The sequence below is a fragment of the Rana temporaria genome, chromosome 1, assembly GCF_905171775.1.
Source record: "Rana temporaria chromosome 1, aRanTem1.1, whole genome shotgun sequence".
Lineage (NCBI taxonomy): Eukaryota > Metazoa > Chordata > Amphibia > Anura > Ranidae > Rana > Rana temporaria.
The window spans coordinates 631,648,603-631,663,778 of NC_053489.1; the positions used below are offsets into that span (position 1 = coordinate 631,648,603).

The 15,176-nt window shown below is 40.1% G+C and overlaps 1 protein-coding gene across 1 annotated transcript in view; it reads left to right on the plus strand.

Moving 5' to 3' along the window:
* JAKMIP1 (janus kinase and microtubule interacting protein 1) overlaps positions 1-15,176 on the plus strand; it is a 254,492-nt gene that overhangs the window by 163,241 nt on the left and 76,075 nt on the right. The window contains 3 exon segments of the mRNA XM_040335404.1: positions 4,557-4,685; positions 7,410-7,538; positions 11,134-11,217. Of these exon segments, the coding sequence (XP_040191338.1) occupies positions 4,557-4,685; positions 7,410-7,538; positions 11,134-11,217 (342 nt within the window).

The window sequence follows — 15,176 nt, forward strand, 5'->3', positions numbered from 1 at the left end:
AACCACTTACCCTAAAGGAGCCTGCCAGAAAATGAATACGGTAGCTGCCATTGCTGAATTATTTTAGAAAAATGCTTGCTCTGGGGTTTTCATTCCCAATTTTCCCTTCATTACTTGGGGGGTCACTGACTTTGAACTAGCATGTGTATATCAGAAGTCAGGACATGTCTATAACTTAATGCAATGACAAGAATGATAGCAACTTAGCTTGCAGTTCCATATGTATAACTTGGTGGGCTGCATTTAAGAGATGAGGAAAATGGAAAAGACGGTGTACTGCCAATAGCTGGTCGTCTGAGTCATGCATTTGTTTTTAAATCTGTGCTAGAAAATGACACCTGGAATCTGGCTGTATGAGAAATGTTTGTGCATTCCCTTGTATAGGCTACTTACTGAAAAGGATTTGTGGTTCTACACTGTTAAGTATATGAAATAATAAGCCTTTCACACCCTGACTACCTCTGTTTTCACTGGTTCTTTGCATTAAAATCACTTTTGAATTAAAAGGATAATTTTTTATCTTTTAAAAATATCCAGGAAGGCATGGTAGTGAAAATAGCATATGTGTATTGCTTTTGTGAAGGGGTCTCGGAACCTTCAAGCTGGGGAACCACCAAATAGCCCTAAGGTCTTAAATTGTACCAAGCAAAGTGTGCTGTGCCATGGTGCCACAGTAATTTATGTGAAAGGTGCTTTTTTCCTAAAGAGCATGGATTATGGTCTTCCAGCAGTGGTTTTTTTTACAGCACTTGTTTGACCCCCTTGCTTCCCAGAGCCACAAAGAAAGTCGGTACTGCAAGATTTCTAAACAGTGTCTGGGATTGAGTCCGTGCCCCACCTCCTCAAATTTTGACATGCAACCGTTTCCATGCAGCCACTGTGTGTGCATCCTCTTGGGCTGGCTGCACACAGCTTCAAGGTAAATTCACATCCAGCAGATAGTGGCTCCAATTGGACAATGGGCCTGATCACCCATCTAAATGAGCCCTAATGCTCATCATGTGTCCCCAACTGCAGGTCCTGCTCTGATCAGTGTCTGGTGAAATATGGCCTCTTAGGACCACCATACTAATACATCATCTTAGTACTGGCCCAAGGGGAAAATGCCAGCTTGCCTTCCAACCCATTTCTTCCCCGATACAGGCCAACCCTTTACATTGCAGTCATAGAGTAGTCTTTCTCAATTTAGTTACCATCAGCAATTCATGAAAACAGCAAGGGTACTCAAAGTCTGTTATTCTCGCCTGCAGACTTATAATAAAGCCTCTGTATAAGGAAGCCAAAGCTGTGTGTGCAGTGTGAGGTCTGTACTGTGCTAATTATTGTTTTACTTGGGAGTTAATGACTTTTCCAGTTTCGTAAGCTCATTATATCATATAATACCTTGGGACAAAAATAATCGTCTCAGGAGTATACAGTGAAGTGCTCCTTTAGACGCTCCTCTCTCTTTCTCTTCTTCTTGCTTTCCTTGCACTTTCACTATTTTCTCTTAAATTTCTGTGTGAACATTATAAATGCTACAGCTGTTGCTGTCATGATGCCCAAACATAACTGAGATTTGACTTTACTAGTTTAGAATTATTTTTTTCTGCTTACTGAAAAGGATGAAAGTGTGAACCCAATGAAGTTTTAAAAGTCATTCTTCAAAAGTGAAACTGGTAATGTCGCAATTGTCTAGTGACATGGTGGCAAAAATCACAACCGCAAATGATGACTCTGCGCCAAGAGTTGTATATAGTTCTAGAATGATCAATTCTGATTGTATTTTTTTGCCATTATCATCCCTTTGTGAATAAAGATGATGATGAAAATCCTATAGGATAGTGATGGAACTTTATGGGTGCTAATGATAGATCAAGATACAGATCTTCTATATAAAAATATAATTTATTTGTATATACAAAAGTCAAAGAATAAGAAAAAGGATAGTATACATATGGACGATTTTCTCCAAACAAATGCTCAGCACATATCGTTGTACATGTTTCGCCAAATGGCTTCATCAGGAACAGACGTAAACATTATTTTCTATTATGTGAATACAAATGGACAATGCATTATTATAAATACAGGTATAACACATCGAAATACTGATGCTTAATTAGACAAAGAAAAAGGAAAAATCAATCTGTTGAGAAATAAAGCAGTACCTGAGATGATCAGGGAGACATTTTACAAGAATTGCTCTGATCTCGCATGTATTTTTTTCAGAGTTTGATTAGTGTTTTCAGAGCTACTTATCAAGCACAACTTAAATTGTGTGGCCCTTTAAAAATCTTTAATTGCCTACAAACAATAGTCGATTGATTAGTTTATATGTATGGTATGTTAGCCCTTCAATCCCTAGGGCTCATATCTAATTACATAGCTATAAAAATTGGTTAAAAAGATTATAGAGTATAATGCTTACAAAAAGGGTTATCATTCAGAGCATGGTCTGGGAGCCAGTACACTCTTGTATGTTAACGGGTGCAGGTTAGAGGATCCTAATATGTATGTTGGCTTACATGTGAGCCGATCTGATTAGAGAGATAAAGATATATTAGTAACTATATATGTAAAAAGCATACAAGCGAGATGTATTATAGTAATTTATAGTTCATTATCATTATTAGGGTATTTACCTCCTTATTTATATATCCTTAGTGTATGTTGTATCCTGCAATATCAGCGTCATAGAGAATTCCATAATGGTTTTAGTATATCTATGATTAAAGAGAGATATTAAGCTATTAACGAATATCTATCATTGGAGATGGTATATATCAAAATGTGCTCTATTGGGTTCCGTTTTACATGCTTGCAGCTGTATAGAAAGTACGGCTCCAAGACGTCCCTGCAGCTAGTGTACTGCCGCTCAGGTCTATTTATACTGATCACTTGTATGTCGTGTGCAGTAAGCGTGTGACATCACGTTCCAACATACAGACGGGCGCTAATGGATGACGCGATGTACGGAGGAGATGTTACCTACTCGACTGAGCGGCCCAAACGTGTGACGTACACGCCGGGGACTGAAAACCCAATACAACCGAGCGTGCGCTGTCGCCGAAGTAACTGCAAACCTCACTGTATGTCCGTGCAGGAAGAAGGGAGGCGCATATGCCCACCCTCTATCCGTACAAGGCTTCAACCAAAATCATGGACACCCATAACACCTCTGTGTCCACGGGGGTTCAGCAACTTGTTCCCTGGGGAAGTTGCTGATGGGTGCCCCTGCCAAGAGTTGTTACATGAGCTACTTTGGAGCATTTTTGGAGTGGGGGGGAGGACATTTAAATTAATGGTTCTGCTCCAAAAAAGCTCCAAAATGTGTTATTTTTTTTAAACTGTGGCGGCAGCAGCTGTCTTTCCAGATCGCTCAGGTGTAGGGTCCATGCACACTGGCTTAAAAAATGCTGCTTCTAGAGGAGTTTTGCCTGTAGAAGCAGCTCAATGTTATCCTATGTGTCCATGCACATAAGGATGTTTAGAGGCATATTTTAAGTTCAGCGTTTCGAGGCAGGAAAAAAAACCTTCTGTCCTGCATTTTTGAAAGCAGCTTTCTGACAGAAAGAAATGCTAAATGCTCTTAAACACTTCTAAAACTGTACAAAATACGCTCCATCTGAGCATTTTTTTTTCTGCCAAAAGAACTGGCATTCAAGCCCAGTGTGCATGGACCCTTTTATATCATGTGTTTGGTCAGTAGGAATTTGACTTCTTTCATTTTAATGTAATATGGGGTAAAGAGCAGAATAAGAAGTCTAGTAGACTTGGATCTTATAATTGTTTTAAGTAATTAAAGCGGGAGTTCACCCATTTCTAAATTTTTTTATTTTTTTCTCCCCTTAGATTCCTGCTCGTTCGGTCTAGGGGAATCGGCTATTTGTATTAAAATATGAGCAGTACTTACCCGTTTTCGAGCTGCATCTTCTTCCGTCGCTTCCGGGTATGGGTCTTCGGGAGCGGGCGTTCCTTCTTGATTGACAGGCTTCCGACGGTCGCATCCATCGCTTCACTCGTAGCCGAAAGAAGCCGAACGTCCGTGCGGCTGTATACTGCGCCTGCGCACCGACGTTCGGCTTCTTTCGGAAAATCGTGACGCGATGGATGCGACCGTCGGAAGCCTCTCGGAAGACTGTCAATCAAGAAGGAACGCCCATTCCCGCAGCCCATACCCGGAAGCGACGGAGAGGATGCATCTCGTAAACGGGTAAGTACTGCACATATTTTAAAACAAATTGCCGATTCCCCTAGAGAAAACGAGCAGGAATCTAAGGGGAAAAAGTGCCCTCTAAGGGTGAACCCCCGCTTTAAGTATTTGTGAGTAATAAAGAAATACTGTAGATGGCTCTGAAGGAACTGTTTAATGTACAGTGCCTTGAAAAAGTATTCATACCCCTTTTTAAATTTTCCACATTTTGTTATGTTGCAACCAAAAACGTAAATGTATTTTAATTGTTTTTAACATGACAAAATGTGGAAAATTTCAAGGGATATGAAAACTTTTTCAAGGCACGGTACAGACGTTTTTTATGCCAGCACAATAACATCCATCTTTTTTTCTTTTTTAGAGGCATGTTGTGGAGACGTTTTTTGGATTTGACGAAGAATCTGTTGATTCAGAAACCTCTTCAGTCACCTCCTTTAACACTGATAAAACGGACAGGACACCTGCAACACCTGAAGAAGATCTTGAAGATGTAAGTTGTATTTCCTTCAGTTCTCTCACAAGTTGTATTAATCTGTTTAGGCTGGCACTGCAAACCTCCATCCACTAGGGTTCACGCTTTTGGGTGCTTTTTGTGAGCCCATGTTCTAAGATCCTTCGCGCTGGGCTCTGCAAAACTAACAGGCTCAGCCCTGTGTTTACAAGTGCCCTTAGTCTGGCCAGAGGTGGGCATATATTGCAAGCAACCAGTGGTTAAACCTATATGCCATTCCATGCTCACAACACCTGTGTCCTGCTTTTGCTTACATCAAGTTTGCTGGTTCGTGGCTATGGTAAACCTACTGTGCAGGATGTGTTCCCTTTTTCCATAGAATATGAAAATCTTGCGGTTGCAAGGTTTTTTCAAGGTGGAAAATCCTTTATTCAAAATGTAATTGCACATTTGGAAGAAACTAATATTATTTTCTAGTATGTATAGCCCAAACCCTTTTTGTAGTTTTTAGATGGCATAAGTAAAGATTGGAAACACTGTAATGTGTTTGTCATCGTGAGGTTTTATTGCTAGGGATTAGGAATGAGCCCAACACCCCCCGTTAGGTTCGCACCAGAACCTGCGAACAGACCAGAAGTTTGTGTGAACTTTAGAACCCTGTTAAAGTCTATGGGACTCGAACGTTTGAAATCTAAAGTGCTCATTTTAAAGGCTAATATGCAAGTTATTGTCCTGTTTGGGGACCTGGGTCCTGCCCCAGGGGACATGTATCAATGCAAAAAAAATGTTTTAAAAATGGCAGTTTTTTCAGGAGCAGTGAATTTAATAATGCTTAAAGTGAAACAATAAAAGTGAGATATTCCTTTAAATTTCGTACTTGGAGGGGGGGGTGTATAAGTATGCCTGTGAAGTAGCGCATGTTTCCTGTGCTTAGAACTGTTCCTGCACAAAGTGTAATTTCTGAAGGAAAAAAAGTCATTTAAAATCACTTGCGGCGATAATGAATTGTCGGCTCCCGGGAATTCAGAGAAAACTCATTCAAAAAAAAAAAAGCGTGGGGGTCCCCCCAAATTCAATTACCAGGCCCTTCAAGTCTGTTATGGATATTAAGGGGAACCCCGCCGTCAAATAAAAAAAAAAATTATGTGGGGTTATACATAGGTTTTAACCCTTGTATGGCTATATAGTTATTCAGTCATTGGGGGAGTACTTTACATGCCTTCCTTATTGAAGAGCTACTAAGAATACAATACAAGCAACCTATAGTTGGAACTGTTTTCAAAAGGTAAGAGTAGCCTAATAAACTTGCTCTGAGAGAGCGCAACAGTAGACCACAGTCACTGTGCCACACTAATGAGCCAGGAACATAGACTGCATATGAATTAAACACATATGGCTGACCCATGTCCTTGTCAGTTTTTTAAAGCTATAGATCAGGGGTGTCCAACCTGTGGCCCACGGGCTGCATGAGACCCAAGGAGGCTATGCATGCGGCCCATCACAAAATTGTAAACTTAATGTTTTTTTGTTGTTTTTTGAGTGGAATTTTTCACTCTACAAACACATGCGGCCAATGAAAAGGTTAAAATTGTTGTAAACCCACTTTGCACAAAAAAAAAAAATCTAACACCTGCAAGACAAAGGCATAATGAGCTAGTATGCATAGCATACTAGCTCATTATGCAATACTCACCTGGGATCGAAGCCCCCGCTGCGGTGCCCGACAGCATCGATCAGCGACATGTTGTCCCGGAGTTACTTCCTGGTATTGCGGCTCTGAGAGATGTTTTTCAGCTGTAAAAACGTTTTAATGCTGATAAACACTGATAAATGCTCAAAACCGTCAATAATCAGCGGTGATCAATGTTTTTGATCCTTTGAAAAATAAAAAAATAATAAAAATAAAAAAAAACACCGAAAAACGTTGAAAAAAGCTGCAAAAAGTTGAAAAACTCACTGCAAAGCTACTGGCGTTTTTATAATGTTATTTTAACGTCCAGTGTGCATGACTCCTTATTGGTGGCCAGGAGGAAGACTGCAACCCATACAGTGATGGTCAGAATGCCCCCCTTATGACCGCTAAACAGACAAGTAGTGTAATTCTGCTGGCTATGCATTGGTGCTAGCCCTGGAACTCACCTTCAAATAGAAAGTCAATCCGCTGCAGCTCCAAGGAACCCCTAGCAGCCTCTTAAGGAACCCTAGGGTTCCATGGCGAGTGTAGGGACTTCAGAGAATGTAACTTGTTAATTCATAAGAAACACATTCAGTCCAACAAGTATTTACACTGCTTGTATATGGTATCGTCAGTACACCTCAATGGCATGGTGACATTGAATGTACCCACCCCATGTCATATAAAACAAATCTGAATCTAAGTCTGTTTTACAAACATGTAATTGTCTTATTTATGGACCTGTTGGGTGCAAATCATATAGCATTGCTAAACACGATGATGATCAGGGCTGGACTTTTATCACTGACTCCTGTAATACCCCCACCTATTTTACACAGGACAATTCCTTGCTTACCTGGTCCTCACTCTGCCTAATATGTTCTGATGTATAAATAATTTTATATGAAATGATTTTTACTTCTAATGATGAGAAGAATGTGCTGTCAATTATTATACAAGGAACCTCCTTGCCTCTGGCACCTATAGTCACATGCCTAAAATTGTTAAGCTGGTCCATATGATGAGAAAAAACCTTCATATCATGAACCGTAAATAAAATGTAGTGAAATGTTTGTTTCCTCTTCAAGAGCACCCCTAAAGAGGAGGCTGATTTAAGGTTTCGTCAGCTGACACGCGAGTACCAGGCACTGCAGAGAGCCTATGCCTTACTCCAAGAGCAAGTAGGGGGGACCCTGGATGCAGAAAGAGAAGCAAGGGTATGTTTGTTGGACTGAACTTTCTGTTTTTGTATCTGTAAAACACAACCATGTTATCAATTCTTAGTACCCAGTAAAGGAACACTTAATGTTTTAAAGTAACCCAACTTTTGTTCTTTCTTTTATCTTTTTTTTTTTCTTTCTTCTGTTGATGGGGCTTTAACGCTGTAACACATACCTTTCTGTGTTCTCTCTATTAGTCCTTGAGATCAGACATGACTCCATGCAATGCTGGGAGTTGTAACTCCAGTGTACAATATCATCAGTTACTTATGTTCTCATGTGGAATAATCCTGCCTTATGACCTTCTATACAACTATTAATGATAACATTTGTAGAAAAATATATATATATATATATATATATATATATATATATATATATATATATATATATATATATATATATATATATATATATATATATAATCATTTCAAGGGTGAGGTGTACGACCGTCACAGTAGTATGTGCAATACAGTAGCCATCAAGCCTTCCCAAGGGCTTGTATTATAAAATAAATTGAGTGGGATTGCTGCACAAAATTTGTCATTTATATTTCTTCATTAAAAACATTAACGCGTTCAGCACCCATGTTTTACACGCACATGAACTTGGCATCGCAGTCCTAGTCTGTAGGGTTCAATATTGACTGGCCTGCACAGAGTCGCTTCTGGAAGAATGGTCAAACATTCCCATAGACACACTCCTAAATCTTGTGGACAGCCTTCCCAGAAGAGTTGAAACTGTTATAGCTGCAAAGGGTGGGCCAACTCATTATTGTGTTGATTTTCATGTTTTTCCTTATCCACTTCCCGACCGCCGCATGTATATGTACGTCCACAGAATGGCACGTACAGGCAAATGGGCGTACAGGTACGTCCTTGCCTTTCCGCGGGTCGGGGGTCCGATCGGGACACCCCCCCCCCCCCCGTGACATGCTTCAGTCGGATTCCCGCGGGGAGTGATCGGGGACGACGGCGCGGCTATTCGTTTATAGCCGCTCCGTCGTGATCGCTCCCCGGAGCTGAAGAACGTGGAGAGCCGTATGTAAACACGGCTTCCCCGTGCTTCACTGTGGCGGCTGCATCGATCGAGTGATCCCTTTTATAGGGAGACTCGATCGATGACGTCAGTCCTACAGCCACACCCCCCTACAGTTGTAAACACACACTAGGTGAACCCTAACTCCTACAGCCGCCCCCTGTGGTTAACTCCCAAACTGCAACTGTCATTTTCACAATAAACAATGCAATTTAAATGCATTTTTTGCTGTAAAAATGACAATGGTCCCAAAAATGTGTCAAAATTGTCCGAAGTGTCCGCCATAATGCCGCAGTCACGAAAAAAATCGCTGATCGCCGCCACTAGTAGTAAAAAAAAAAAAATAATAAAACTATCCCCTATTTTGTAAACGCTATAAATTTTGCGCAAGCCGATCGATAAACGCTTATTGCGATTTTTTTTTTTTTTTTTTTTTACCAAAAATAGGTAGAAGAATACGTATCGGCCTAAACTGAGGGGAAAAAAAAATGTTTATATATGTTTTTGGGGGATATTTATTATAGCAAAAAGTAAAAAATATTGCATTTTTTTCAAAATTGACGCTCTATTTTTGTTTATAGCGCAAAAAATAAAAACCGCAAAGGTGATCAAATACCACCAAAAGAAAGCTCTATTTGTGGGGAAAAAAGGACGCCAATTTTGTTTGGGAGCCACGTCGCACGACCGCGCAATTGTCTGTTAAAGCGACGCAGTGCCGAATTGTAAAAACCCCTTGGGTCATGTAGCAGCATATTGGTCCGGTCCTTAAGTGGTTAAAAACATTAACGTGTTCAGCACCCATGTTTTACACGCACATGAACTTGGCATCCCAGTCCTAGTCTGTAGGGTTCAATATTGACTGGCCTGCACAGAGTCGCTTCTGGAAGAATGGTAAAACATTCCCATAAACACACTCCTAAACCTTGTGGACAGCCTTCCCAGAAGAGTTGAAACTGTTATAGCTGCAAAGGGTGGGCCAACTCATTATTGTGTTGATTTTCATGTTTTTCCTTATCTGGTCTCTTGAGTTTGGGAGCAGCGGCCGAAGTCTAATAGCCCCCAACCACATGGTACCTTTGGACACATCCATACACCTTGCTTTTTTGTTGTTTTTAACAAATCGATATTGAACCTTACGGACTAAGACTGGGATGCCATTAAAGTTTATATGCGTGTAAAGGCAGGTGTCCCAATACTTTTGACAATATAGTGTATAAAAAAGAGGGGGGTTGTGGGACTTTATATGAAGCACACTACTAAATTGAATGAACCAATCAGTGTAAACATTGTTTGTTACAAAGGGCATACATACACATATGAAATTGTAGAAAAATACAAAATAATAATAGGTCTCGATAGATATCATCATCTAAACAATTCATGATTATTTATAATTCAACATAATATACATAGTAATGGACCTTGGGTATGTAGACCAAAATTGTAACATGTAAGCATGATAACAATGATGCATTGATTCATTAAAATAAGCTATAGTAAAATACAGCTATTGCATGTGGTCACTGTGACGTAGCATCATAGGAAAGCTCTATGTGTTTTGGTGATAAGATGCCTCATGTTCCCCCTCTTTCTTTCTTTCTGGTTTTTATATTCTCTTTTTACCGTCAAAATATTTAGCTATTTCTACTCTATTATGGATACTCCCAAACTCTGCATCTGCTCGTGATGAGTGGCATCTTAACCCCGAAACGCGTAAAGATTTCCTATGATGTCATAGTGTCCACATGCAATATCTGTATTTTACTATAGCTTATTTTAATGAATCAGTTCATCATTGTTATCATGCTTATGTGTTACCGTTACAATTTTGGTCTACTTACCCAAGGTCCATTACTATGTATATTATGTTGTAATAATTGTGTATAATGAATTGTTTAGATGATATCTATCCAGACCTATTAGTTTACACTAATTGGTTCATTCAACTTAGTAGTGTGCTTCCTATAAAGTCCCACAACCCCCCTCCTTTTTTTCAAACATACAAGGGATGGAGGTATATGAATTATTATAGTCATTGCCTTTTATAAAGTCTCAATTTATTTTCTTGTGCTCAATATAGTGTATAATCTAGCAAAGTATATCACTTCAACTTTTACAAAATTCAGCTCAATGTTTATGTAACCATATTTGGACTTCAGCCAGACACTCAATTTCAGCAAGATAAAGACCTGAACCAACCATTCAATGAACTGTCAAGACAAATAATAGGTTGTCCAATCTATGAAAAGAGGCCTCTGCTCACTCCATAATCATCTAATAAAAAATGGGATCAATAGTCTTCCTTTTGCGTCTCGTCCATCCTTGGCATATTTTAGTTTATGGGCTTGCTCACACCATGTCTGTTGAGCTTCACTTTTTTTTGCATACCGCACATGTATGGTGTGAACAGAGCACATATAAAAAAAAATCTTTATCCTTCTCCCTTATCTTAGTGATTGCAGTTCTTATATTTCTTTCCAGACAGACTTCCTTTTAATGTCTCCAGCATTTGTGTATATGGAGTTAATTGCTGATTGATTTTCATCCTCTGCAGACTCGGGAACAGCTCCAGGCAGATTTGCTCCGATATCAGGCCAAAATCGAAGACTTGGAGAATTCTCTGTGTGAGAAAGGACAGGTAAAGCTTGCACAGAAGCCTCTCCATAAGCCCGTGTCTGTTCTGCTTGGCAGCATGCTTTCCGCTCTCATAGCTTGGTGGTGGGCTTTGTATTTGTAACAATGATGACTTGCTTGTTTGCTTTCAATAAAGGGCAGCTGTGTAACAGTAATTCACCCGATTCTGAGATCTATTAGCAATATACAATAATGGGCATAATTAAAATATCCCTGAAAAAAGGTAGTAACTAATAAAATGCAATAGCCCATAGTAGAAAATCAGAATTAGTCATTTGCCAATATCACCAAAATGGAGAAATATAATTTGCTGCCATGGGTTAATAAAAATTAAACTTAATGCCTCATTGAAGAACAAAAAATGGAGCATAAAATAAAAAAATGGGGGCCACAGCTTACCTACTCAGGGCATTCATTTATTTATATTTTTTAGCCAGTCAGTGTGCCAATCTACCCTTTTTGTTGGTAATCTAATGATCTGTGAACACCTGCTCCTGATACTGGACAGTTATTTCTAAACATACCCTCTGTAGGCATTTCTCTGTTTTCAAAGTTACCCATCAAATTTATACCTGTTTTGGAAGCATCAATGCGGATGGTGATGCAAGAAGCAGAGAGGGAAATTACACAGCACAGGCTTCAGGGACATTTCTCCCAGTAACCCTCTGTGTGCTCCCTGGGTTATGGCTGCTGTCGACTGCAGTTAACACAATCGGCAGCATTTGCTGGCAAGGCATAGATATCACTGATCAATTAAAAAAAACACTTATGCCCATTAGCTTCAGCATCTCACAACCTCTGCAGCTTTGACCAGAGAAAGGCAAAACAACAATTTTCTGGATTTGCTCTTGGTATAAGGCTGATTTAATGTTTTTTTTTTTTTTTTTTTACTATAAGAGTGCAGTTTAATATTATTGTACAGGATTTATATAGCGCCAACAGTTTGCGCAGTGCTTTACAACATGAGTGCAGACAGTACAGTTACAATACAATTCAATAAAGGAGGAATCGGAGGGCCCTGCTCATTAGAGCTTACAATCTAAAAGAGATTTCATTATCCTCAGACTCTATATCTATCTTTTCCATTATATCTTAACCACTTGTCGCCTGCCATATAGCAGAACGACGGTGAGAAAGTGGTTTAGTTATCTTAATCGGACGTCATATGACGTGACCAGGGTAACAGAGCTGGTGCGCGGGGTAACAGAGGCTGACAGAGGCTTCATACTACATGATCCGTTGTGACCAATCACAGCTGATCATCTCATGAACCAGGAAGTGACGGCTCTCCTTGGTTCACGCTGACAGGGAGAGCCGATTGGTGGCTTTCCCTGTCAGAGGGGGGGGGGGTCTGTGCTGATAATCGGCACATTGGTAGCTGATGGGGCTGTGCTAAAAATGCCCATCACATGCCATCCTGTGCCCCTCTATAAAGCTTTTCAGTGCCCACAACAGTTTCCAAAAAAGTGCAAATCAGTACCCCATCAAAGTGCCACTCGGTAAAGCCGGTCAGTAGCTCCTCATCAGTGCTGCCTATCCAGTGCCGCCTATCAGTGACATCATTGCTGCCTATCAGTGCCCATTTTTTTATTTTTTTCAAAATTGTCGCACTTCTTTAGTTTATAGTGCAAAAATTAAAAACCAACAGAGGTGATCAAATAACACCAAAAGAAAGCTCTATATGTGGGAATTAAAAAAAAAAAAAAAAAATGTCGTATGGGTACAGTGTTGCATTACCAGGCAGTTGTCATTCAAAGTGCAACAGCGCTGAAAGATAAATATTGTCTTGGGCAGGAAGAGGGGAAAGTGACTGGTATTGAAGTGGTGAATGATTAACAGCGGCCAGAGCTTTTTTTCCCTGATTGTTGGATACTCGGCTATCACATATTGAAGAAGGATTTCCCACACATTGGGTTTGCCCGTGTGTACCAAGCAGATGAAAGCTGGGGGACACCTTAGGTTGTAGAATAGAAATAACCCATTCAGTTTAAAAAATATTGGTGTATACATATAAAAAAAAAGTATAAATATTTTTTTTTCCCTTTTTTATAAGTGATTACATACCCTTCATTCTCAGCTGCATAAGGGCCTCAAATAGCTAGGGAAGGAGAAACATACTGATCTTCCCAGTGAATGGGTGGGGGGGCATGTCTAATCATTAGAGAGCAGACTGAGTTCTCATCACAGCCAGAAAACTAACCACACAGTGTTCTCATGTCTAGTGTGTTCAGATTTTAATGGGAAAGCAGAGGGAATGACAAAAAAACAGGTATTTTACACAAAGGAAACAATACAAAAAGAACAAGATGATACTTCATAGAAGTTCATGGTACAACATAAACATATCAGGAATATGAAATGTCGGGGGAACATATTATTTATGTCTATAATTCCTTATTTTAATCATAAAGCACAGGATACATGGCTTGTATTTATAGAACATAGGCTATATGCAGGTAACCTTCAGGTGGTTGAACACTGGCCAAAATCATGCTAGGGCCACCCATAATGCACGCTCATATAACCCCACCCACTCTGTGAGACTCAAGTTTTAATGTGTTAGGCACTCACCTTGGCACAAAGTGCAACGCCTGTAGTTAGCCGCAGGCTGCTCTACAGGTCCAGGCCTGGGTCCATCACTGTAGTTCCCAGTCCCTGAAGAACCCTTTGGGGAATGCCCACCATGAAGGGAAAAGCCTGTAATGCTAATGGGCTCAGGGACATGGATAAGGTAAGACAGTGTTTCCCTGAATTTTGGGACCAGTTTATGCCCATTAATAGACAACCTACAGTGCTTCTCGCATACAAACCAAATATTTCCCAGCACACTCGGCAGCCAGCCTGCAACAAAACTGAATTGGCCCTGTATAACAGTTTACGTTAAAAGCAGAGGATTTTGTTTGCACACATTTTCAAATATATGCATAAACCACTGTGCCCATACCATAGGACTTCTGTATATACTGTAGCCTTAACTCTAAATTTCCAAAGCCTGCATAGTAGGAGCACCGTTGTACGGTTAACCCACAGTGATTGGCAAACAATACATGCTCATAGAGGCATGGGAAATATTTCACTACTTAATATCAGGTAGTAAATCCTGCCATTTCAATCCTCAATATACACCTTATAGTTCCTGTTGAGGATACTAATAGATGTTCTAAAGCTCCTTCAAGGTCTCTTTTTCCCTTGCAGGCCCCCACCTGCAACCAGCAATTGCTACTATGTCTATTAGCCAGACTATTGCTAATTGGACAAAACCATTGAATAGAGTCCATGAACCTGACTTTATTGACCCTATTCTAGTAGAACATTTTCAGCTGACGCCCTTGGCTTTATTGTTTTGTGTTGACGTTATCGAGAATGTACTTTTGCAAGTCTTTAGAATATCTGTGTGCATATCTGCAGGATTTTGTGGTTAAAATCTTGGCCTACTTATCCTGCTTGTAAGATGTCTCACATGCATGTCTTTTGACAGTGAACATCTATTTGAGAAATCTCTTGAAAGTTTCATCAAAAAAGTCACTTGCTCTTGCCCCAATAGGAAAAAGCCTAAGTCTCCTACTCTAACGACTACTACCTCTACTCACCTAGGGGGTCTTTTCAATCTCCCCAGGTGTCAAATGCAAAACCCAAGGCTTAGTATTTTTTTGTCACTTGGACCCCAAGTCCACCAAGCCTGCCCAGGAGCCCTATTTATAATAAAGGGGCGTCTGTACTCCTTGGATTGGGGGAACGCCTATTAGTGTTTGCACTAGTCTGGATCTGGGATGTCTCGGACTTCTGTGTTAATCTTGTGGCTTCAAAGGAGTACAACATATAATTTCTAGCTCTGCCCCTACTCAATTTCTACCCTCCAATCTGGCAGTGTCCGCCAGAAAACAAGGTGATTTGCTGGCTGCCTTGTGCCATTGAGGGGTTGGACCATTTCCTTCAGCGAAAGCGATCTGAGATTTTTATTCA